The 27,241-nt window shown below is 47.8% G+C and overlaps 1 protein-coding gene across 1 annotated transcript in view; it reads left to right on the forward strand.

Moving 5' to 3' along the window:
- The window catches only part of CHRNB2 (cholinergic receptor nicotinic beta 2 subunit), a 37,198-nt gene that overhangs the window by 3,799 nt on the left and 6,158 nt on the right, over positions 1-27,241 (forward strand). Inside the window, exons 2-4 of the mRNA XM_082275186.1 lie at positions 21,246-21,391; positions 23,009-23,053; positions 25,665-25,774. Coding sequence (XP_082131312.1) covers positions 21,246-21,391; positions 23,009-23,053; positions 25,665-25,774 — 301 coding nt within the window. The remainder of the gene's footprint in view (positions 1-21,245; positions 21,392-23,008; positions 23,054-25,664; positions 25,775-27,241) is intronic.

Here is a 27,241-nt window from a genome sequence, read left to right on the forward strand (position 1 = left end):
CCCGTACACAGGAGTCCCATCATCGTCTTCCCGTACACAGGAGTCCCATCACCGTCTTCCCGTACACAGGAGTCCCATCACTGTCTTCCCATACACAGGAGTCCCATCACTGTTTTCCCATACACAAGAGTCCCATCACTGTCTTCCCGTACACAGGAGTCCCATCACTGTCTTCCCGTACACAGGAGTCCCATCACCGTCTTCCCGTACACAGGAGTCCCATCACCGTCTTCCCGTACACAGGAGTCCCATCACTGTCTTCCCGTACACAGGAGTCCCATCACTGTCTTCCCGTACACAGGAGTCCCATCACTGTCTTCCCGTACACAGGAGTCCCATCATTGTCTTCCCATACACAGGAGTCCCATCATCGTCTTCCCGTACACAGGAGTCCCATCACCGTCTTCCCGTACACAGGAGTCCCATCACCGTCTTCCCGTACACAGGAGTCCCATCACCGTCTTCCCGTACACAGGAGTCCCATCACCGTCTTCCCGTACACAGGAGTCCGATCACCGTCTTCCCGTACACAGGAGTCCCATCACCGTCTTCCCGTACACAGGAGTCCCATCACTGTCTTCCCGTACACAGGAGTCCCATCACCGTCTTCCCGTACACAGGAGTCCCATCACCGCCTTCCCGTACACAGGAGTCCCATCACTGTCTTCCCGTACACAGGAGTCCCATCACCGTCTTCCCGTACACAGGAGTCCCATCACCGTCTTCCCGTACACAGGAGTCCCATCACCGTCTTCCCGTACACAGGAGTCCCATCACCGTCTTCCCCTACACAGGAGTCCCATCACCGTCTTCCCCTACACAGGAGTCCCATCACCGTCTTCCCCTACACAGGAGTCCCATCACCGTCTTCCCCTACACAGGAGTCCCATCACCGTCTTCCCATACACAGGAGTCCCATCACCGTCTTCCCCTACACAGGAGTCCCATCACCGTCTTCCCCTACACAGGAGTCCCATCACCGTCTTCCCCTACACAGGAGTCCCATCACCGTCTTCCCCTACACAGGAGTCCCATCACCGTCTTCCCCTACACAGGAGTCCCATCACCGTCTTCCCGTACATAGGAGTCCCATCACCGTCTTCCCGTACACAGGAGTCCCATCACCGTCTTCCCGTACACAGGAGTCCCATCACTGTCTTCCCGTACACAGGAGTCCCATCATCGTCTTCCCATACACAGGAGTCCCATCACCGTCTTCCCCTACACAGGAGTCCCATCACCGTCTTCCCGTACATAGGAGTCCCATCACCGTCTTCCCGTACACAGGAGTCCCATCACCGTCTTCCCGTACACAGGAGTCCCATCACTGTCTTCCCGTACACAGGAGTCCCATCATCGTCTTCCCGTACACAGGAGTCCCATCACTGTCTTCCCGTACACAGGAGTCCCATCACTGTCTTCCCATACACAGGAGTCCCATCACTGTTTTCCCATACACAGGAGTCCCATCACTGTCTTCCCGTACACAGGAGTCCCATCACTGTCTTCCCGTACACAGGAGTCCCATCATCGTCTTCCTGTACACAGGAGTCCCATCACTGTCTTCCCGTACACAGGAGTCCCATCACCGTCTTCTCGTACACAGGAGTCCCATCACCGTCTTCCCGTACACAGGAGTCCCATCACCGTCTTCCCGTACACAGGAGTCCCATCACCGTCTTCCCGTACACAGGAGTCCCATCACCGTCTTCCCGTACACAGGAGTCCCATCACCGTCTTCCCCTACACAGGAGTCCCATCACCGTCTTCCCCTACACAGGAGTCCCATCACCGTCTTCCCCTACACAGGAGTCCCATCACCGTCTTCCCCTACACAGGAGTCCCATCACCGTCTTCCCCTACACAGGAGTCCCATCACCGTCTTCCCCTACACAGGAGTCCCATCACCGTCTTCCCCTACACAGGAGTCCCATCACCGTCTTCCCGTACCCAGGAGTCCCATCACCGTCTTCCCGTACACAGGAGTCCCATCACCGTCTTCCCGTACACAGGAGTCCCATCACCGTCTTCCCGTACACAGGAGTCCCATCACCGTCTTCCCCTACACAGGAGTCCCATCACCGTCTTCCCCTACACAGGAGTCCCATCACCGTCTTCCCCTACACAGGAGTCCCATCACCGTCTTCCCGTACCCAGGAGTCCCATCACCGTCTTCCCGTACACAGGAGTCCCATCACCGTCTTCCCGTACACAGGAGTCCCATCACCGTCTTCCCGTACACAGGAGTCCCATCACCGTCTTCCCGTACACAGGAGTCCCATCACCGTCTTCCCGTACCCAGGAGTCCCATCACCGTCTTCCCGTACCCAGGAGTCCCATCACCGTCTTCCCGTACCCAGGAGTCCCATCACCGTCTTCCCGTACCCAGGAGTCCCATCACCGTCTTCCCGTACCCAGGAGTCCCATCACCGTCTTCCCGTACCCAGGAGTCCCATCACCGTCTTCCCGTACCCAGGAGCCCCATCACCGTCTTCCCGTACCCAGGAGTCCCATCACCGTCTTCCCGTACCCAGGAGTCCCATCACCGTCTTCCCGTACACAGGAGTCCCATCACCGTCTTCCCGTACACAGGAGTCCCATCACCGTCTTCCCGTACACAGGAGCCATTCCTGCTGGGGCGATAGCGGCCCTCATATTTTGCGCAGGAGGTGAGCGTTCCATAGACAGAAGATAAATGTTGCACCCAGATGGTCATCAATTTTTTCTCGGTCAGAGGAAGTAGAATTGTAAGAGGCATACTGAATATTTTTAACCACCCCACTTACCAATCATCCCTTATACTAATGAACCCCATCATCCCTCATACTCATCAACCCCATCATCCCTCAGGCCCATCATCCCTCATACCCATCAACCCCATCATCCCTCATACGCAACATCCCTCATACGCAACATCCCTCATACGCAACACCACTTCATCCCTCATACCATCCCCCTTCCTACCTATTAGCCTATCATCCTGCATACCCATCATCCCACTTAGCCATCATCCGTCATATCCATCATCCCTTATACTCAACACCACTTCATCCCTCAGACCCAACACCACTTCATCCCTCATACCCATTATCCCTCATACCCATCATCCTGCATAGACCTCATCACTCTTACCCATAATCCCTAATACCCATCCCCCTTCCGACCCATCACCCTATCATCCCACATATCCCTCATACCCATCATCTCTCATACCCATCATCCCACTTACCCATTACCCCAACACCCATCATCCCACTTACCCATCATCTATTATACACATTACCCCATCATCACTCATATTCATCACCCCATCATCCCTTAAACCTATTATACCACATAGCCATCACCCCAACACCCCTCATACACATTACTCCATCCTCCCTCATACCCTTCACTCCATCATCTCTCATATCACCCCATCATTCCTCAAACCCATCATCCCACATGGCCATCAACCCAACACTCCTCATCCTTCTCACCAATCATCTTTCATACACATTGCCCTATCATCCCTTATGTCAATTATCCCTCATACCCATCATCCCTTATACCCGTTATCTCACATAGCCATCACAACAACACCCATCATCCCTCATACACATTACCCCATCATTCTTCATATCCATCACCTCATCCTCCCTCATACCCTTCATCCCATCATCCCTAATACCCATTATCCTGCATAGCCATCACCCCAGCACTCATCATCCCTCATGCCCATCCTCCTTCGTACCCATCACCCTATCATTCCTCGTACCCATCACCCTATCATTCCTCGTACCCATCACCCCATCATACTCATCATTCCACATAGCATTCACCCCATCATCCCTCATACCCATTATCCCGCATAGCCATCACCCCAACACCCATTATCCCTCATACACAATACCCCATCATCCTTCATATCCATCACCCTATCATCCCTCATATCACCCCATTATTCTTCATACCCATCACCCCAACACCCATCAACTTTCATACACATTACCCCATCATCCCTCATACCTATCAGCCTATAATCCCCCATCATCCCTCATACTTATCATCCCATCATTCCTCATACCTATCATCCCTACATCTCTTTACATTTTATCTGCATCGAAAGTGACCCGGATCCATCACATACTCCTTTCCTGACCGGAAACCCCACATAAGGTTTTATGCATTTATTTATTTTTTCTGTTGATTGAACTCCATGGACTTGTGTCATTTCTTCAGCCTGACAATGTCACTATGAGACCCAATCGCATTGACAATGAAGCAGAGACCCACAGCCGACTTATAGGGAACCATCTGTATGTAAAGACCTGCTGAACGGTGATTGCTCTCGGCAGCTGTAAACTGATATTTTATGCTCAGATTTAATTAAATCCAGGAATGGCGGTGTCATGGTGATGGAAGAATTTAGCATTTTTTAATTAGAAATTCATAGAATATTGTAGATAGGGGAGTAGAGGCGTCACACGCTGGGAATTTTCCCTTTCACCATGTCTACTCTGTTATCCTGAGAATTGTGTGGTGTAAGCATTGTCTATAATCAAATCATCCTGGAAAATCCTGGAGAAGAAAGAGATGTTTCATTGTTTAGACCTATTTAAAGACTCTCTCCATGTAGAAGCGATATTTCCATTTCAGGTTGCCATCAGTGGCTTTAATCAGTACTTTTGGGTCTCCTACAATGGTGAGATTTCCCCCAGTAGTTTGTCTCTGCCCCTCCCACAATGGTGAGATTTCCTGCAGCAGTTTGTGTCTCTGCCCCTCCCACAATAGTGAGATTTCCTGCAGTAGTTTGTGTCTCTGCCCCTCCCACAATGGTGAGATTTCCTGCAGTAGTTTGTGTCTCTGCCCCTCCCACAATGGTGAGATTTCCTGCAATAGTTTGTGTCTCTGCCCCTCCCACAATGGTGAAATTTCCTGCAGTAGTTTGTGTCTCTGCCCCTCCCAAAATGGTGAGATTTCCCTGCAGCAGTTTGTGTCTCAGCCCCTCCTACAATAGTGAGATTTCCTGCAGCAGTTTGTGTCTCTGCCCCTCCCACAATGGTGAGATTTCCTCCAGTAGTTTGTGTCTCTGTCCCTCCCACAATGGGGAGATTTCCTGAATTAGTTTGTGTCTCTGCCCCTCCCACAATGGGGAGATTTCCTGCATTAGTTTGTGTCTCTGCCCCTCCCACAATGGTAAGATTTCCTGCAGTAGTTTGTGTCTCTGTCCCTCCCACATTGTTGAGATTCCCCCAAGTAGTTTATGTCTCTGCCACCCCCACCCCACCCCCCCTCCCCCACACAATTGGGAGATTTCCTGCAGTAGTTTGTGTCTCTGCTCCTCTCACAATGGGGAGATTTCCTGCATTGGTTTGTGTCTCTGCCCCTCCCACAATGAGGAGATTTCCTGCATTAGTTTGTATCTCTGCCCCTCCCACAATGGGGAGATTTCCTGCAGTAGTTTGTGTCTCTGTCCCTCCCACATTGTTGAGATTCCCCCAAGTAGTTTGTGTCTCTGCCCCTCCCACAATTGGGAAATTCCCCCCCAGTAGTTTGTGTCTCTGCCCCTCCCACAATTGGGAAATTCCCCCCAGTAGTTTGTGTCTCTGCCCCTCCCTCAATGGGGAGATTTCCTGCATTAGTTTGTGTCTCTGCCCCTCCCACAATGGTGAGATTTCCTGCAGTAGTTTGTGTCTCTGCCCCTCCCACAATGGGGAGATTTCCTGCAGTAGTTTGTGTCTCTGTCCCTCCCACATTGTTGAGATTCCCCCAAGTAGTTTATGTCTCTGGCACCCCCGCCCCCCCCCCCCCCACACACACAATTGGGAGATTTCCTGCAGTAGTTTGTGTCTCTGCTCCTCCCACAATGGGGAGATTTCCTGCATTGGTTTGTGTCTCTGCCCCTCCCACAATGGGGAGATTTCCTGCAGTAGTTTGTATCTCTGCCCCTCCCACAATGGGGAGATTTCCTGCAGTAGTTTGTATCTCTGCCCCTCCCACAATGGGGAGATTTCCTGCAGTAGTTTGTGTCTCTGTCCCTCCCACATTGTTCAGATTCCCCCAAGTAGTTTATGTCTCTGCCACCCCCGCCCCCCCACAATCGAGAGATTTCCTGCAGTAGTTTGTGTCTCGTTCCCTCCCACAATTGGGAGATTCCCCCTAGTAGTTTGTGTCTCTGCCCCTCCCACAATTGGGAGATTTCCCCCCAGTAGTTTGTGTCTCTGCCCCTCCCACAATTGGGAAATTCCCCCCAGTAGTTTGTGTCTCTGCCCCTCCCTCTGCAGTATTGTGCCACAACTTACAGAGTATGAAGCATCTTGGTAGTGCAGTAAAGACCTTTCTCGTTCAAAGTGGCCCATTAATGTTCCTGTCCCCTTGTATCAGTATGTAAAGAGCAGACAGTGTCGCAACACCCATGGTTCATTTCACACCGGGGTCCTGTAAAAAGACTGCGGGGGGACCTTGGGGACTTGGAAAGATGCTGAGTGCTGTGACATATTTCAGATATTTCATCATCTCTGCAACGAAGGAAAAGGACATCAAGGAACACGTAGAGGTGCAACATCAGTCTCTAAGTTCCGGGACGGCTCCATAGATGAAAAGTGTCAGCTTAGTCTTAGGGAATGACTTTCATATTACAGATCAATCCTACCACCACCTGGTAATCATCTATGGCTCACGGCTAAGAAATGGCGGCCAATAAAAGGTACTTCTTTGAGGCTATGGAGGATAATTAGGCTATGCTGTTATAAAGGAACAACCCAAGTAATAGTTAAAAGAAAACACAATTTTATTGGACCCTCAGTAGATTTATAAGGAACCATCCATAGAAGGAGTTGGCAGAGCTCCTGCTCTCCCCAATATTGAAAAGGTTGTGGGCACGGCACCTAGCCAAATTGCCAAAAATTCCCAATTGGTACAGCCAATGGATCCTCCAGTTCCATCCCCTGGCCTTGGTTTCTTGGAGGTTTGACTGAAAACCTCCACCATGTCACTTTATGTTGTATTTTACAGTGTTGGCGATAATAATGTAGGAATTTCCAGCTCACTAATCATAGCTAGATGTGGTTCATAGTTTTATCTCAGTGGTCCATATGGTCAGCCTTTTAGAAAATCATCAAACCATTGACAGATTGGGGACATTGGAGATTTCTCTGTAGTAGTTTTTGTCTCTGCCCCTCCCACAATAGTGAGATTTCCCTGTAGTATTTGTGTCTCTGCCCCTCCCACAATGATGAGATTTTCCCCCAATAGTTTGTGTCTCTGCCCCTCTCACAATGATGAGATTTTCCCCCCTGTAGATTATCTCTGCCCCTCCCACAATGGGGAGATTTCCCCCTGTAGATTGTGTCTCTGACCCTCCCACAATGGTGAAATTTCCCTTAGTAGTTTGCATTTCTGTCCCTCCATAGTGATGAGATTTTTCTCCAGTAGCTTGTGTCTCTGCCCCTCCCACAATAGTGAAATTTCCCCTAGTAGCTTTTGTCTCTGCCCCTCCTACAATGGTGAGATTTCCTACAGTAGTTTGTGTCTCTGCCCCTCCTACAATGGTGACATTTCCTGCAGTAGTTTGTGTCTCTGCCCCTCCCACAATGGCGAGATTTCCCCCTAGTAGTTTTGTGTCTCTGCCCCTCCCACAATAGTGAGATTTCCCCCAGTAGTTTGTGTCTCGGCCCCTCCCATAATAGTTAAATTTCCCCCAGTAGTTTGTGTTTCTGCCCCTCCCACAATGGTTACATTTTCCCCAGTAGTTTGTGTTTCTGCTTCTCCCAAAATGGTGAGATTTCCCCCTAGTAGTTTTGTGTCTCTGCCCCTCCCACAATGGCTACATTTAACCCCCAGCAGTTTGTGTCTCTGCCCCTCCTACAGTGGCGAGATATCCCCCCAGTAGTTTGTGTCTCTGCCCCTTCCACAATGAGGCGATTTCCCCCCCCAGTAATGTCACCATGTCACTTCACCCTCTTTATGTTCTATTTTGCAGTGTTGATGAGCGGCTGGTAGGCGTTTCTAGCTCACTAATTATGGCCAGATGTGGCTCATAGTTTTATTTTAGCGGTCCATATGGTCAGCCTGTTAAAAAATCATCAAACCATCGAATGATTGGTGACAAGCAGCACCTGTATAGTCTTGTCGGTCTCTGAGGTGGTGTCAGGTTGAGACGAGTGGCAGTATGAACGTAATTAAATTTTCCGTTAAATTTTGGCGAGCCAGCCAAGCCAGTTTGGAGACAAAAAGACTCCAGTCAACAAAATTAAGCCATGACCTGCTTGTGCTATTCAGGTAACACAACAGCTGTTATGTAGAACAGAAATTTACTATGGTTTGTTTTTCTTGTTACCGTTTTATTTTTTTCACTTTTTGTCAATTTTTTTTTTTGCAACTCTTTGACTGATGTTCATATGTGTTTTCAAAGCCTAGCTTCAAGGCCAGACAGCCCCACCCCCCCCCCCGTCTTCGGCCATCCAACAACGTTTCTAGCAAGGTGCTAACTGTTTGATAACCAGAATGTGTCTCGGCTCCAAGCACTTGGGGGGTGTATCAGCTTCCCTTCAGCAGCTGCCTCCTTGCTGGCTACGTTGTCAGATGGCTACGGGGGAAGAAGGGGTGCCTTGCGCAAACCTCGTAGCTGGGCTTACAAAGCACGCAGGAACTTTTGGACAAAGTACATTTGTTGACTGGTGCCATGAACGTCGGCTAAAACATTGTTTTTATTGTAGCATGTGAACAAAAGTCAAATAAAAAGCCAACGCGTTCCAGCCGTCAGGTCTTAATCATGCCTTTTTTTTGTACGGATTACATGGAGGTTTACAGAGGCCTCACAGGCTGGGTGCTGTATTCTTGAAGCTCACCAGGCATTGCACAGGAGGTAGCAGCTCAGATGCACCTTTTCCATTTGTTGACTGGAGCCTGTATCTAAACTGGCTTGGCTGGCTCGCCAAAATTTAACGGAAAATGAAATTGCGTCCATACTGCCACGCATCTCTGCCTAATACCCCTTGACAAAAAACTAACAAAAATGTAACAAAAAAATTAAACATAGTAAACTTCCCGCCTGCATGACAGCTGTTGTGTTATCTGAATAGCACAGGCAGGTCATAGCTTTGTTTTGTTGACTGGAGTCTTTCTCCAAACTGGCTTGGCTGGCTCGCCAATATTTAATGGAAAATGAAGTTACGTTCATAGTGTCACACGTCCCAGCCCTTCACTCCTTGACAAAAAATAAAATACCAAAAATGTACCAAAAAATAAACATAGTAAACTTCCTGCCCATATGACAGCTGTTGTTACCTGCATAGCGCAGGCAGGGCAGAGCTTAGTTTAGTTGACTGGAGTCTTTCTCCAAACTGACTCACCAATATTTAACAAAAAATGAAGTTAACGTTTATACTGCCACGCCTCCCTGCCTGACATCCCTTCACCCCTTGACAAAAAAATAAAATAACAAAAATGTAACAAAAAAATTAAACATAGTAAACTTCCTGCCCACATGACAGCTGTTGTTACCTGAATAGCGCAGGCAGGTCGGAGCCTAGTTTAGTTGACTGGAGTCTTTCTCCAAACTTGCTTGGCTGGCTCACCAAAATGTAATGAAAATTTTAATTACGTCCATACTGCCACACATCTCAGCCTGACACCCCTTCAGAGACCGACAAGACTATACTTTGCAAGCTTCTCAAAGTATTTTTGGGCAGGGCTACAACCTTTTGTCAAAAGATCATGTGCTGTGCAACCTTCCTCTCGTTTTCCAAAGCTTGTGGGTGCGGCTTCTGTGGGCACAGCGAGGGGATGGTTCTGGAACCAGCGGTTGAATTTTCACAGTGGCTCAGGACCAAGTAGAAGCCCTGGAATGCCGAAGCCCCAGTGAGTTGGGCAGGTGCCTGCATGGGGTCAAATTTGGAGATACCAAGCAAGGCCGACTGTCTTTTCCTGAGTCAGTATAAAATGTCTGTTTGGAGTGTACGTTTGCAAAGTAGTCATTGGTTTCTGCTGCGGCTTAACCACAACCACCAATCCGGGTCTGTTTTCTAACATTTGTTGCATCTGTTGTTCCTATTGAGGATCGCTGTGATTGCTCCTAGCTTGCTTTTCACAATGAACACTTGGTACTCATTCGACACCCTTAACCATGTGCCTACTGAGCACTTTCAGCCCCTTCCTGCCTAGGCCAATTTCCAGATTTCAGTGCTGTTGCACTTCAAATGACAATTGGGCTATCATGCAATGCTGTACCCAAATTAAACTTTTATCGTTTTTTTTTAGATAGATAGCGCTTTCTTCTGGTGGTATTTAATAACCACAGGGATTTTATTTTTTGCTAAACAAATGAAAAAAGACTCAAAATTTTGAAAAGAAAAAGTTTTTCATACTTTGTTATAAAACTTTCTAAATAAGTGTTTTTTCTCACCGATGTGCGCTGATGAGGCTGCACTAATGGGCACAGATATGCTGTACTGATGAGGCTGCACTGATGGGCACTAACAGGCTGCACTGATAAGGAAGCACTGATGGGTACTGATGAGGCTGCACTGATAGATGACACTGATGGGCACAGTTAGGTGGCACTGATGGGCAACGATAGCCTGCACTGAATAGGCAGCACTGATGGGCACTGATGAGGATCTACTGTTGGGCACTAATGAGCACTGATAGGCTGCACTCATGGCCACAGATAGGCTGCACTGATATGCGCCACTGATGGGCTCTGATAGGCTGCACTGATGGGCACAGTTAGGTGGCACTGATGGGCATTGATAGCCTGCACTGAATAGGCAGCACTGATGGGCACTGATGAGGATCCACTGTTGGGCACTGATGAGGCAGCACTGATAGGATGCGCTGATGAGCACTGTTAGGCTGCACTCATGGTCACAGATAGGATGCATTGATGAGGAGGCACTGATAGACACCACTGATGGGCACAGATGGGCTGCTCTGATGAGGCAGCACTGATGGGCACTGAAAGGCTGCACTGATGGGCACTGATGAGGAGGCACTGATGAGGCTGCACTGATGGGCGGCACTGATGAGGACTGATAGGCAGCACTGAAGGGCACTGATAGGTACCACTGATGGGCACTGACTTGAACCACTGTCCGAAGGACACATTGATCACAGGGGGCCTGCGAGAAGCACAATCACAGGAGGACATCCATAGATGCCCTCCCAGCAATGTGAACCTGAGCTGTCGCCGTCTTTCAGCTACAGCATAATCGGGAAGTGGTTAAATAAGGTTATCACCCTAAAATTTGGTGGTTTTTTTTTTTGTTTGTTAGTAGTCCCTTCTGACACTTGGCCCCCCGAAACACATTGGATCCTTATGGAATTGTACCCCTGACCTTTATTGGAATAAAGTTGTATCCGGACCTCTTAGCAGTAGTGTGTGCTTCAATTTCAACTCATTCTCTAAAAGGAAAGGCTATAATACTGGGCTGCATTCACCGATGGTGATCATACTTCCATCCCAGAGCTGTCCGGCTTTATACAGTAATTACTAAATATCATCCCGCCATTATCTCGGTGATTTTTAATTTTCCTGTTGCCATCATTGCACAGTGTTGGAGGTCTTTTTCTTTTCTTATTGAATATCTATTGGTCCAGAAATGGTAAGAGATACAATTCTGATCTCCTTTGTAAAACATTTTCTGTCTTTTGGCTTTATTTTTCTTTTTTTTCTAGGAGATTTAATTCATTTTTCAATCTTTGCTGGAGTGAGAGAATAAAACGCGTCGTTCCATCCGAGGCGGAGGTTTCTCGACCTCAAATTATTTTTCTAATTAACGATATCTCGACTATCTGCCCTCGTTTTCAGCCGGCAGATCTCAGTTGCTGCCTAATTTATGGCTGCGCTTGTGTCTCGCAAGAACAGGGAGAAGTCAGGTCTGAGGGATAACGTTGGGCCGCCCACTGCAACCAATCAGAAAGGAGCTTTCTCAGAAATGGTGGCTTCTATGGGCAACACTATTCTCCTTGATTCAACACTCAAAATTCACAACGGTGATGATACTGAGACCAAATTTTTGGTCGTTGAGGTGCGTTGAGCTCATTCATTTTGAATGGACTAATTTTTGAATAGACTGAGGAGGTGTATTCTTTGTCCGGAACAATAAAGTGTGATGTCATTGGACTGTGGCCAGTCTTGTAAATGTTTGGAATGGTTTTGTTGGTTTTTCACCTTGAAGACCCTCTACTCTTCCATACAAGCTGAATATATTGTTGGTACCAGAGGCATTACTAGAACCTTCAGGGCCCCGATGTAATAAACTATGAAGAGCCTCCCTGGCCCCCAAACACTCAACATTCAAACCCGTGATGGTACTCTTAAAACCGATTCAACCCCGTTGAGGTGTGTTGTAGCTCATTAATTTTAAAGAACTGCCTATCTTGACGCAATACACTTCAATTTGGAAGTGTCAGGGGGCGCACTTGAGACTCTCTCTAATCCTCCGTCAACCACCACTGACCTAGATATCACCGGTATGCTCCAGTCAACTCTAATCCCCTAAATCGGTGTTTCGGGGACACCAGCTTGTGATGCAGAGGAGAACTTCCCAGACATGCCCCCTTCAGGATCCATGTTGGATCACACATCCAGAAATTCTGATAAAAAAATATCAGAAATAAGAAGTCCCTCAAAGCCACCAATAAGATTAATATCTGCTTTGTTAAGTCTGATGTACATTGGCTTTAAAAAGCAGACCCGCCCATGTGTCAAAGGCAAAGAGACCGGACGCTTTTCAGTGGCGTCAACATGAGTAAAAGAAGAACCGCCAAATGGTAAAGGAGGAACTTAGAAAGAATACAGAAGGTCCACCCAGATCCTCCTCAACTGAGGTGTTTTATTCAAACAGGGCCTGGTCATAGATGGGTGAATCGCATCAGACTGAGGAGGGTCTGGGTGGGTTTTCTGTATTCTTTGTCCAGAACAATAAAGTGTGATGTCATCGGACTGTGGCCAGTATTGTAAATGTTGGGAATGGTTTTGTTGGTTTTTCACCTTGAAGACCCTCTACTCTTCCATACAAGCTGAATTTATTGTTGGTACCAGAGGCATTACTAGAACCTTCAGGGCCCCCGATGTAAGAAACTATTGGCACTTTTCCACTGCAAGTACCGGCTCGGCTCTACTCGGCCCTGCTTGGCCCGGTTTGCTTTTCCACTGCTGGTACCGCATGGTACGGTGTTGGAACGGTTCGGCACGGTACGGTATGGTTTGCTTTTCCACTGCTGGTACCGCATGGTACGGTACAGTATGGTTTGCTTTTCCACTAAAGTAGTACTAAAGTTAAGTGGGTGGGATAACAACGGGGTGGGTGGGATTCTCTGACCAATCAGTGGCTAGTAGTGACTGCATGCAAAGGATTGTGGGATATGGTACCTCTTGGAACCACAATCGAGGTGGTACTGTTTTTGAGAGCCGTACCGTTCGGTTCCATGCAGTGGAAAAGCACCGCCGTACGGTACCGAATCGTTCCTACACTATACCATGCGGTACCAGCAGTGGAAAAGCACAAAAGCGAGCCGAACCGTTCGGTTCCATGCAGTGGAAAAGCGCCATTAGAAGAGCCTCCCTGGCCCCCGACCATTTAACATTCAAACACGTGATGGTACTTTCAAAATCGTTTCAACCCCGTTGAGGTGCGTTGTAGCTCATTCATATTAAATGAGCTGCCTATCTTGATGCATAACACTTCAGTTTGGAAATGTCAGGGGGCGCACTTGAGACTCTCTCTAATCTTCACGTTGACCACCACTGACCTAGATATCACCGGTATGCCCCAGTCAATTCTAATCCCCTAAATCGGTGTTTCGGGGACACCAGCTTGTGATGCACAGGAGAATTTCCCAGTTATGCCCCCTTCAGGATCCATGTTGGATCACTCATTCAGAAATACTGATGAAAAAAAAATATATCCGAAAAAAGAAGTCCCTCAAAGCCACCAATCAGATTCATACCTGCTTTGGAAAGTCTGAAGTGGATTGGCTTTAGAAAGCAGACCCGCCCATGTGTGAAAGACAAAGAGACACTTTTTAATGGTGTCTACATGAGTAAAAGAAGAACCACCAAATGGTAAAGGAAGAACTTTATTGTTCTGGACAAAGGATACAGAAGGTCCATCCAGATCCTCCTCAACTGAGGTTTTTTTTTCAAACAGGGCTTTGTCACCGCCGGGTGAATCGCAGGAGGAGGAGGAGGGTGTGGATGGAGCTTCTGTATTCTTTGTCCGGAACAATAAAGTTTTACACATGCTGATATCATTGGACTGTAGCCTGTAGTCTTGTAAATGTTTTGTTGATTTCTCATCTTGAAGATCCTCTACTCTTCCATACAAGCTGAATTTATTGTTGGTACCTAGAACCTTCAGGGCCCCGGAACAAGAGACCATGAAGGGCCTCCCTGGCCTCCGACCAGGGCCCTTCCCTCTGATTCCTGGGGCCCTTTACTCCCATTGTGGAACCCTTTATTATTGTCCTGCACCGGCCCACCTTCCATGCGGTGGCGGAACGCCAGAGACCAGTCGCAAGTGCGACCTTTGTGACCCTGGTAGCTCCAGGTAGTTCACTGGTGTCAAGTTTTTTTTTCTTTGTCGTTTTTTTTTTTATTATTTTGTTTACCATTTCTATTTTTTTTTACATTTTTATTTTTTAGGACTCTTATTGGGGGGGGGGGGGGCCTTGGTGAAATATCAGGGGTCTACACAGACCCCTGATGTCTCACTTTTGAGGCAAAGAAAGGGACTGAGGACCGATTCATCAGTCCTGTTCTCTGCAGCTTCAGCTGCACAGAATGAATGAACAGGAATAGCTATGTACAGAGCTTCCCCTACATTCATAAACTGAAGCATGAAGCATAGTAAACACGGTTTACTATGCTTCAGCTATGATTTGAATTAAAAAAAAAACAGTCTGTGATCAGTACCAAGTACAAGGAAGGAGCTAGTAACTGACACATTTACTGGCCCCTTCCCTGCTCTAAAATCTGACAGATCCCCCGCAGCATCTGGCTACATGGAGGGATCTGTTCCTCTACATCCCATCGCCTTTCTATCCAGTTGTACAGGGGGCCCCATGCCATTGTGACTCCTGTATGTACGGCCCTGGTTGGTACCTTTTATCTAAAGCTTCGAGTTGTCTTTCTGGCAGAGTTGGATCATCCTAGGGGCAGTTACACACTATGGAATTCGGAAGCAGCGCTGGTTTTTGGGACCTAAAAGAGACCTGCGGCACATTTGCTCACAGGCATGAAGGTCCCAGATCCCAGCAGTGCTTACACAGATGTGCTGCGGGTCTCTGCTGGGTCCCAAAGACTTGGAAGGGATGCTGTGGCACACCTATGCTTGTGCCGGAAGATGAAGAGTTATGTATGTGAATGGACACCAATGATTAGAAGGTTTTTTTTTTGGCTGAGCTCCTCATAGGAGTAACTGGTTGGTTCCCCATTGCCCTAAAGAAGGGGGCTTTTCCCCCAAAACGTGTTGGCTGTAAAAATATTTTATATGAATAATTGAGCTCAACGTCCATTTTTACTAGGCGCTCCATTTCCCAGATCCACCAACAGGCCTGATCTGATGAAGGTTTGGTCCACCAGATCCACCAATAGGTCTGATCTGATGAAGGTTTGGTCCACCGTGGCCTGCGGCCTTAGACCATAGGCAGTCTGCCATTGTAGGATCGGTATTCCTAAAAGAGAATCACCCACACCCATTCATGATATAGACTTTATGAGAATTGACACCAATGAAAAGAAGGTTTATTTTTGTTGAGCACCTCATGGGAGTGGCCAGCTGAATTTCCAATGCCCTGAAGAAGAGGGCTTTCCCCCTGAAACGTGTTGGCTGTATAAATAATTTCTATGAATCATTGAGCTCCATTTTTACTAGGCCCTCCATTTCCCAGATCCACCAACAGGCCTGACCTGATAAAGGTTTGGTCCACCAGATCCACCAACAGGTCTGATCTGATGAAGGTTTGGTCCACCGTGGCCTGCGGCCTTAGACCATAGGCAGTCTGCCATTGCAGGATCGGTAGTCCTAAAAGAGAATCACCCACACCCATTCATGATATAGACTTTATGAGAATTGGCACCAATGAAAAGAAGGTTTATTTTTATTGAGCACCTCATGGGAGTGGCCAGCTGAATTTCCATTGCCCTGAAGAAGGGGACTTTCCCCCTGAAACGTGTTGGCTGTATAAGTATTTTCTATGAATCATTGAGCTCCATTTTTACTAGGCCCTCCATTTCCCAAATCCACCAACAGTCCTGACCTGATAAAGGTTTGGTCCACCAGATCCATCAACAGGCCTGATCTGATCAAGATTTTGTCCACCATGGCCAGCAGGCTGGCATTTACGATTGGTCTTCTTAAAGGAGAATCACCCACAGTATATTCATGATATAGACTTTATCTGACTTTATGACAATGGACACCAACAAATAGAAGGTTTTATCTTTGTAGAGCTCCTCATGGGAGTGACCGGTTGGTTCCCCAGTGCCTTGAAGAAGGGGGCTTTCTCCCTGAAATGTGTTGGCTGTGTAAATATTTTACATGAATCATTAAGCTCCATTTTTATTAGGCTCTCCTGTTTCCAAACCACCAACAGACCTGATCTGACCACCATGGCCAGCAGCTTTGGACCATAGCCAGTCTGTAATAACCAGTCGGTCATCTTAAAGGAGAATCACACACAGTTTATTCATAATATAGATTTTATCTGACTTTATGAGAATGGACACCAACGAATAGAAGGTTTATTTTTGTTGAACTCCCCATGGGAGTGACCGGCTGGTTCCCCAATTCCCTGAAGAAGGGGGCTTTCCCTCCGAAACATGTTAGCTGTATAAATATTTGACATGAATCATTGAGCTCCATTTTTACTAGGCCCTCCATTTCCCAGATCCACCAACAGGCCTGACCTGATGAAGGTTTGGTCCACCAGATCCATCATCAGGCCTGATCTGATCAAGATTTTGTCCACCATGGCCAGCAGCCTTAGACGATAGGCAGGCTGGCATTTCTGATTGGTCGTCTTAAAGGAGAATCACCCACAGTATATTTATGATATAGACTTTATCTGACTTTATGACAATGGACACCAACAAATAGAAGGTTTATTTTGTTAAACTTCTCATGGGAGTGACCGGTTGGTTCCCCAATGCCCTGAAGAAGGGGGCATTCCCTCTGAAACTTGTTGGCTGTATAAATATTTTACATGAATTATTGCACTCCATTTTTACTAGGCGCTACATTTCCCAGACCACTAACCACCATGGCCAGTGGCCTCACACCATAGCCAGGCCGCCATTTCTGGATCGGTCATCTTAAAGGGTAATCACCCACAGTTTATTCATAATATAGACTTTATCTGACTTTATGAGAATGGACACCAATGAATAGAAGGTTTATTTTTGTTGAGCTCCTCATGGTAGTGACTAGCTGATTCCCCAATGCCCTGAAGAAGGGGGCTTTCCCCCCGAAACCTGTTGGCTGTAAAAATATCTTACATGAATTATTGCACTCCATTTTTACTAGGTGCTCCATTTCCCAGACCACCAACCACCGTGGCCAGCGGCCTCAAACCATAGCCAGTCCGCCATTTCCGGATCGGTCATCTTTGAGTGGAATCACCCACAGTTTATTAACAATATAGACTTTATCTAATGTTTAGTCCAGCGTTTGCACCCGAGGAGTGGAAAGCATTCTTGGTAAAATAGCAAACCAGGATATTTTATTATTTTTTTTCCTTTAGTCGGCTCCACCGCATTTAGCGCGAGGTCACTAACGGCCATTTGACACGTCCTAATCGCACAATTACTGGAGAAGCCATAGATCTCAAATGCCGATTCCCTCAACAGGGGCCAGTTATCACCAGCAAACGTGACGGGCAAATTGCAGCAGGTTGTTCCGGGAAGGGGGGGAGGAGGAGGAGGAGGGAGGAGGTCAATGATGTAATTGAAAGCCCTAGAGAGTAATGAGCGGGGAGAAGAGGGCGAGCGGAGAGGAGCGCAAGGCCTTCGGTAAATTGGGAGGTTGAGAAAAATCCGCAGGCCTGCGAGAAGCAGTTTGGCACGGCGATTGGCTGGCACTGTCACACTGGCTTAGCTCAGCCTTGTAGAAGGAGCTGCAGCATGTGTATAATTTATGGGCCTCTACGTATCATGTGCATTATCTGTCTGTATCATACTTACCCCCGCCACACACGGGCTCTGGCGTCTTACTGCCTGCCGTTGTCACCGGGGGGTCATGTGACATGGGGCATGCGTTGCTCGTGTGCAAAACTCCATGGTGCCCTAATAGGGGGCGAGAGATGGAAAAATAAATACATGTAATACAATCTGCATACATTGTAACAAATCGGCATTTCGGGGACATTTCTCCATAATTCCGGGAAGGGGATCCTCGGGGGAGAGCGCTCAACGCTCCAACGGACCGAGAATTGCACCAATTTTTTGCTGATGTGGAATTTATTTCGGGGGAGGGGGAGGGGGCGAGGAATGCGCTGACAAAGGGGTATTGATTATTTTCTTACCTATATATAAAGCTGCGTTAGCCATTTTTTTTCTCAGTTACTAGGGCCCCCGGGGCACTATTCTTTCCACTGACACCAACAATGGGGCATTATCCCCCCCCCTCCCACTGACTTCAATGATGGGGCACTATTCCTCCCACTGACACCAATGATGGGACACTATTCCTCCCACTGACACCAATGATGGGACACTATTCCTCCCACTGACACCAATGATGGGACACTATTCCTCCCACTGATACCAATGATGGGGCACTATTTCTCCCACTGACACCAATGATGGGACACTATTCCTCCCACTGACACCAATGATGGGGCACTATTCCTCCCACTGACACCAATGATGGGGCTCTATTCCTCCCACTGACACCAATGATGGGACACTATTCCTCCCACTGACACCAATGATGGGGCACTATTCCTCCCACTGACACCAATGATGGGGCACTATTCCTCCCACTGACACCAATGATGGGACACTATTCCTCCCACTGACACCAATGATGGGGCACTATTCCTCCCACTGACACCAATGATGGGGCACTATTCCTCCCACTGACACCAATGATGGGGCACTATTCCTCCCACTGACACCAATGATGGGGCACTATTCCCCCAACTGACACCAATGATGGGGCACTATTCCCCCCACTGACACCAATGATGGGGCACTATTCCTCCCACTGACACCAATGATGGGACACTATTCCCCCCACTGACACCAACGATGGGACACTATTCCTCCCACTCACACCAATGATGGGGCACTATTCCTCCCACTGACACCAATGATGGGACATTATTCCTGCCACTGACACCAATGATGGGACACTATTCCCCCCACTGACACCAATGATGGGGCACTATTCCCCCCACTGACACCAATGATGGGACACTATTCCTCCCACTGACACCAATGATGGGGCACTATTCCTCCCACTGACACCAATGATGGGACACTATTCCCCCCACTGACACCAATGATGGGGCACTATTCCCCCCACTGACACCAATGATGGGGCACTATTCCCCCCACTGACACCAATGATGGGGCACTATTACTCCCACTGACACCAATGATGGAGCACAATTCCTGTGTGATGATTTTTTTGGTGACAGGTTCTCTTTAAATAGACACCTGGGGGTCTCCCCGTGCGGGGTGTGTGAAGCGCTGGGTGTGACTGTGCTCTGGCGAGTTTCTGTGTGTTTATTGCATGTAGGGATACTCTGTAAGCACGAAACGCGGCAAAGAAGCCCCCAGCAGGTGCCACCAGCTCCGAAGCACAGCACATGGGGCTGCTCACTACAACAAATGGGCTGTTCTACACGCTGTGCACGGGAACGGGCAAAGAGACCAGGTGCGCACATGTGCAGGGAGGTGCCATTACCTAGGGCAACGCGTTTTACTGCTTGTCGGGAAAGTGCTCGATATGTCCTGTGTTCCCAATGTGTAATAATGTGACCCTAGGCTGACTGTTTTTGGAAAAAAGGGCCCGGGGGCGATTTTGTTTTGCAGATGCACGAGGTGCCATTGGCTATTAATGGCCCCGCCATGCATCTGCTAAATGGCAACGCGTTTCAGTGCTTGTCAGGAAATGTGTGCGTCCCCGATACGTATTAATGTGAACCTAGCATGTTTCCCAAAATCTATGCGATTTGGCTTGCAGAGGCGTGGGGGCGGGGGCCATTGACAATTAATAGCACTGATGTGTGACTGCTGAATAGCAACGCGTTTCAGTGCTTGTCAGGAAATATGTGCGTCCCCGATACGTATTAATGTGAACCTAGCCTGTTTTCGAATATCTATGCGATTCGGCTTGCAGAGGCGTGGGGGCGGGGACCATTGACAATTAATAACACTGATGTGCGACTGCTGAATGGCAACGCGTTTCAGTACTTGTCAGGAAAGTATGTGATTGAACCTAGCCTGACTGTTTTCCAAAGAAGATGCGATTTTGGATTGAATGTGTGTGTGTGTGTGGGGGGGGGGCATTAACAATTTATAGCTATAGCACCGCTGTGCATCTGCTAAATGGCAACGCATTTCAGTACTTGTCAGGAAAGTACGTATTAATGTGAACCTAGCCTGACTCTTTTCCGAAAACAGCACCAAGCGATTTTGTTCGCAGATGTGCAGGAGGGGTTGCCATTAGCAATTAACAGCACCGCCGCGCATCTGCTGAATGGTAACGCGTTTCAGGAAAGTGCAGGGGTTTTCGCATGTACCCAATGTGCAGTGGCGCGATCCTAATCTAACTCTTTTCTGAAAACGGAACCATGCGATTCAATTTGCAGATGCGTGGGGGGCCGCCGTTAACCGTTAATGGCAACGCGTTTCAGTGCTTGTTGGGACTCTTTTCTGAAAACACGCTGCATCGAACTGCACTATGCAGTTTGGCGTATGCGAAAACGCAGATGCTTGGAGGAGTCATTGACAATACCACTGCTGAATGTCTGAAATAGAAACGCGTTTCACCCCCCCCCCCCCCAACTGGGTCTCAATAATTGAGCTGCAATGATTCTACCTATAGCAATAGATGTAACCGGATTCTGGTGTCGGTAATTTGGAGCTCTTGCTGTGTGGAGGAAGGCTGATTCCATTTCTACGACTCTTCTCCATGATCCAGCTGTGTCTGCCAAATGTTTGCAGTGCGCCCCCTGCCTGCCGCTCATGTAGGTCAAACCCTCCCCAGTGCCGGTGGTCGCAGAGCTGACAATCAAACCTTCATTTCTTACAGGATGCCTGGGCACAGACACCGAGGAACGTCTGGTGGAGCACCTGCTCAGTTCAGGCCGCTACAACAAGCTCATCCGGCCCGCCACCAATGGTTCCGAACAGGTCACGGTACAGCTGATGGTGTCCCTGGCCCAACTCATCAGCGTGGTGAGTAAGATGGACAAGATGGGTTTTATGGGTTGGACGGCCTTGAGGGAAGTTTGCAAACCTCTGATCAGTGGGCCCTCTATAAAAGTACTAGGTCACCTTATAAAGGAGTACAAGGATCTCCTGGGAATTTCACATAGTGGCTGCCAATTAGGGGCTCGGGGGACATAACTAGGAAGTTCAGGAAAATAAAGGAGGGTGGAGATGTCTTCAGGAAGCCTCAAGTTTGCATATTACAGGTCCTCAGGTTCCCTGCGTCACAAATGTAGGAAGCAGAGAGATAACATTTCATTTATAATGACAGCTTGGGGACATTTAGGTAGCAAAATAGTCATTGGTGACCCATATTGTGAGGTTGTTGAATACGGTTGCAACAGAAAACTAGGAATGCCCACCTGTGCATGTACTTCGTTTTCGCACCTCCGCTGTCTAACTGACAGGAGTTAAAGCAGGGGCCCCCAAACTATCTAAACAAAGGGCCAGTTTATTATCCTTTAGACTTTAGGAGGGCCGGCCTGTGATCAGCAGGAGTAGAAAATGTCCTGACATCAGTAGCAATGTCCCATCATTGGTGTCGGTGGGAGGAATAGTGCCTCATCATTGGTGTCGGTGGGAGGAGTAAAGCCCCATCATTGGTGTCAGTGGGAGGAGTAGTACCCCATCATTGGTGTCAGTGGGAGGAATAGTGCCCCATCATTGATGTCAGTGGGAGGAATAGTGCCCCATCATTGATGTCAGGGAAAGGAATGGTACCCCATCATTGGTGTCAGTGAAAGGAATGGTACCCCATCATTGGTGTCAGTGGAAGGAATAGTACCCCATCATTATTGTTAGTGGGAGGAATAGTACCCCATCATTATTGTTAGTGGGAGGAATAGTGCCCCATCATTGGTGTCAGTGGGAGGAATAGTGCCCCATCATTGGTGTCAGTGGGAGGAATAGTGCCCCATCATTGGTGTCAGTGAGAGGAATAGTGCCCCATCATTGGTGTCAGTGAGAGGAATAGTACCCCATCATTGGGAGGAATAGTGCCCCGTCATTGGTGTCAGTGGGAGAAATAGTGCCCCATCATTGGTGTCAATGGGAGGAATAGTACCCCATCATTGGTATCAGTGGGAGGAATAGTGCCCCGTCATTGGTGTCAGTGGGAGGAATAGTGTCCCATTATTGGTGTCAGTGGGAGGAATAGTGTCCATCATTGGTGTCCGTGAAAGGAATGGTACCCCATCATTGGTGTCAGTGGGAGGAATAGTGCCCCATCATTGGTGTCAGTGGGAGAAATAGTGTCCCATCATTGGTGTCAGTGGGAGAAATAGTGTCCCATCATTGGTGTCAGTGGGGGGAATTGTACCCCAAGGGCCAGATAACGGCAAGCAAAGGGCCGCAGTTTGGAGACCGCTGAGTTTAAGGGATTGTTGAGTTACCTGGCCTGGGAATCCAAGCTTCTGACCACGAATGGGTTAGTGTAGAAAGGATAGGACCCATTCCTGCACCCATTTCTCCAGGAAGCCCCCGCAGGTAGATACCGAGAAATGTGATCCATAATTGCCCCCGATGTATTTTTTCTATATAATGATGTGGATGAAATGACGTAATCGGATTGTCTTTCCCTTCCAGCACGAGCGGGAGCAGATAATGACCACCAACGTGTGGCTTACTCAGGTAAACCCCTCATTGTAAATCATTCTGAATTATTTGAACCGTCTCCGCAGATGCCCGCCATGTACCGGTCGCCTCCCGCGGCCCAGAAAAGGTGAGCACGGGACGCAGCGGGGGATAGCGCCTGTGCTGCCGCTCCCTGAGGACAACCCGTCTCCTGCTTTGTCTCCATTATATAATTGCCCTTCACTGCTGCAAGGTGACCTGTCCCGGTAATTCTCCCAGCGCTGCAATGAAGGCAGCACCGCTCGATGCGTTTCATCTCTCTAGTCTTTTTTTTCCAGCGACGCAGACAATTCCTTCGTAATCTGATTTAAGAGGATTTGTAATCCCTTTTGTACTTCGTAATGTTTGAAAAAAGATAAAGGTTTTCATGTTATCAATAGTCGTGGGGGTGGGGGGGAGGGGGGGCCCGTCTGAAGTCTGTGATGTGGAGGATTAGGACCCATTCCTAGATCTACATTCTTCTAACCAGCTTCTTCTCCTCCAAAGGAGAAATGAACGGTGTGCTCTATAGAGGAGATTCAGTTCACAGAAATTACTTTGGTGTCACTGAGACAGGAAGTAAGGGTGCCCAAACTGGGGTAAAAATCTAGGGGTCTCCAAACCTTGTAAACAAAGGGCAAGTTTACTGTCCTTCAAAGTTTATGGGGGCCGGACTGTGAGTAGACTGCGAGTAGAAATTGTCCTGGCATCAGTGTGAGTAAACAATACGGCTTTGGTATTGGGGGAGGAATAGCGCTCCATCACTGGTGTCAGTGGGAGGAATAGTGCCCCATCATTGGTGTCAGTGGGAGGAATAGTGCCCCGCCATTGGTGTCAGTGGGAGGAATAGTGCCCCATCATTGGTGTCAGTGGGAGGAATCGTGCCCCATCATTGGTGTCAGTGGGAGGAATAGTGCCCCATCATTGGTGTCAGTGGGAGGAATAGTGCCCCATCATTGGTGTGGGTGGGAGGAATAGTGCCCCATTATTGGTGTCAGTGGGAGGAACAGTGCCCCATCATTGGTGTCAGTAGGAGGAACAGTGCCCCATCATTGGTGTCAGTGGGAGGAATAGTGCCCCATCATTGGTGTCAGTGGGAGGAATAGTACCCCATCATTGGTGTCAGTGGAAGGAATAGTGTCCCATCATTTGTATCAGTGAGAGAAATAGTGTCAGATCATTGGTGTCAGTGGGAGGAATATAGCCCCATCATTGGTGTCAGTGGGAGGAATAATGCCCTATCATTGTTTTCAGTGAGAGGGATAGTGCCCCATCATTGGTGTCAGTGGGAGGAACAGTGCCCCATCATTGGTGTCCGTAGGAAGAACAGTGCCCCATCATTGGTGTCAGTGGGAGGAACAGTGCCCCATCATTGGTGTCAGTGGGAGGAACAGTGCCCCATCATTGATGTCAGTGGGAGGAACAGTGCCCCATCATTGGTGTCAGTGGGAGGAATAGTGTCCCATCCTTTGTGTCAATGAGAGAAATAATGCCCCATCATTGGTGTCTGTGAGAGGAATAATGCCCCATCATTGGTGTCAGTTGGTGGTACAGTGCAACATCATTGCTGTCAGTAGGAGGAATAGTGCTCTATGGTTGGTGTCAGTGAGAGGAATAGTGCCCCATCATTGGTGTCAGTAGCAGGAATAATGCCCCATCATTGGTGTCAGTAGCAGGAATAATGCCCCATCATTGGTGTCAGTAGGAGGAATAGTGCCCCATCATTGGTGTCAGGGAGAAGAATAGTGCCCCATCATTGGTGTCAGGGAGAAGAATAGTGCCCCATCATTGGTGTAAGTGGGAGGAATAGTTCCCCATCATTGGTGTCAGGGAGAAGAATAGTGCCCCATCATTGGTGTCAGGGAGAAGAATAGTGCCCCATCATTGGTGTAAGTGAGAGGAATAGTGCCCCATCATTGGTGTCAGTGGGAGGAATAGTGCCCCATCATTGGTGTCAGGGAGAAGAATAGTGCCCATCATTGGTATCAGTGGGAGGAATAGTGCCCCATCATTGGTGTCAGTGGGAGGAATAGTGCCCCATCATTGGTGTCAGTGGGAGGAATAGTACCCCATCATTGGTGTCAGGGAGAAGAATAGTGCCCCATCATTGGTGTTAGTGGGAGGAATAGTGCCCCATCATTGGTGTTAGTGGGAGGAATAGTACCCCAAGAGCCAGAGAAAGGCAAGCAAAGGGCCACAGTTTGGAGACCACTGGTCTAAATCATGGTGGTGCTGTTGGATCCAAACTTTGTTGGTTGGAAGACAATTTTGTACTTACCATGGTGCTGATGTTCCATGACTCGTTCACCATTCACACATAGCTGAGGTTTCAGTTAGATGTTTTTCGCTGTGCTCTAGTTACTGACTCTTGAGATTGGTGTCTTAGAAGGATAAAGACCGTAGAGGTGTCCACCTTTTCTGACACTAACATTGCCCTTCTCAAGGTCTCTTTCCCATCATTGGTTCATACCAATTTCCAAGCCCACGCATGCTCCAACAATTGACCATTATGTAAGATGACTTGGTAGGTTTGAACTATCCAGAACAGCTGTCCATAATACATGCCCAGTTCATATGGACTTGACAAGGTTCCTCAAAATGGTGACATTGAACTGTTTTTTTACTTTAGGAATGGGAGGACTACCGGTTGACGTGGAACCCCTCCGAGTTTGACAACATGAAGAAAGTGCGTCTACCCTCCAAGCACATCTGGTTACCGGATGTCGTGCTCTACAACAAGTAAGTGCGCCTTCTGCAGAGTCATACCTTACAGGGCAACTGAGAAGAACCCACAGGAAGAAGCCGTACATCTACCAAACAAATGTTTTTAACTTTTTAAGCTGAATGACCATGAATGTTTCGCCATGGTTTGCCAGCTGTATGACCATGAATGTTTCTGCATGGTATGCCATCTGTATGACCATGAATGTTTCTACATGGTATGCCATCTGTATGACCATGAATGTTTCTACATGGTATGCCATCTGTATGACCATGAATGTTTCTCCATGGTATGCCATCTGTATGACCATGAATGTTTCTACATGGTATGCCATCTGTATGACCATGAATGTTTATCCATGGTATGCCATCTGTATGACCATGAATGTTTATCCATGGTATGCCATCTGTATGACCATGAATGTTTCTACATGGAATGCCATCTGTATGACCATGAATGTTTCTACATGGTATGCCATCTGTATGACCATGAATGTTTCTCCATGGTATGCCATCTGTATGACCATGAATGTTTCTCCATGGTATTCCATCTGTATGACCATGAATGTTTATCCATGGTATGCCATCTGTATGACCATGAATGTTTCTGCATGGTATGCCATCTGTATGACCATGAATGTTTCTGCATGGTATGCCATCTGTATGACCATGAATGTTTCTGCATGGTATGCCATCTGTATGACCATGAATGTTTCTTCATGGTATGTCGTCTGTATGACCATGAATGTTTCTCCATGATATGCCATCTGTATGACCATGAATGTTTCTTCATGATATGCCATCTGTATGACCATGAATGTTTCTTCATGGTATGTCGTCTGTATGACCATGAATGTTTCTCCATGATATGCCATCTGTATGACCATGAATGTTTCTCCATGGTATGCCATCTGTATGACCATGAATGTTTCTCCATTGTATGTCAGCTGTATGACCATGAATGTTTCTCCATGGTATGCCATCTGTATGACCATGAATGTTTTGCCATTTGCATGACCATGAATGTTTCTCCATGGTATGTCAGCTGTATGACCATTAATGTTTCTCCATGGTATGTCAGCTGTATGACCATGAAGGTTTCTCTATGGTATTCCAGCTGTATGACCATGAATGTTTCTGCATGGTATGCCATCTGTATGACCATGAATGTTTATCCATGGTATGCCATCTGTATGACCATGAATGTTTCTTCATGGTATGTCATCTGTATGACCATTAATGTTTCTCCATGATATGCCATCTGTATGACCATGAATGTTTCTTCATGATATGCCATCTGTATGACCATGAATGTTTCTTCATGGTATGTCGTCTGTATGACCATGAATGTTTCTCCATGATATGCCATCTGTATGACCATGAATGTTTCTCCATGGTATGCCATCTGTATGACCATGAATGTTTCTCCATTGTATGTCAGCTGTATGACCATGAATGTTTCTCCATGGTATGCCATCTGTATGA

This window comes from Pelophylax lessonae (genome assembly GCF_965119305.1).
Source record: "Pelophylax lessonae genome assembly, chromosome: 13".
NCBI classification, from domain to species: Eukaryota; Metazoa; Chordata; class Amphibia; order Anura; family Ranidae; genus Pelophylax; species Pelophylax lessonae.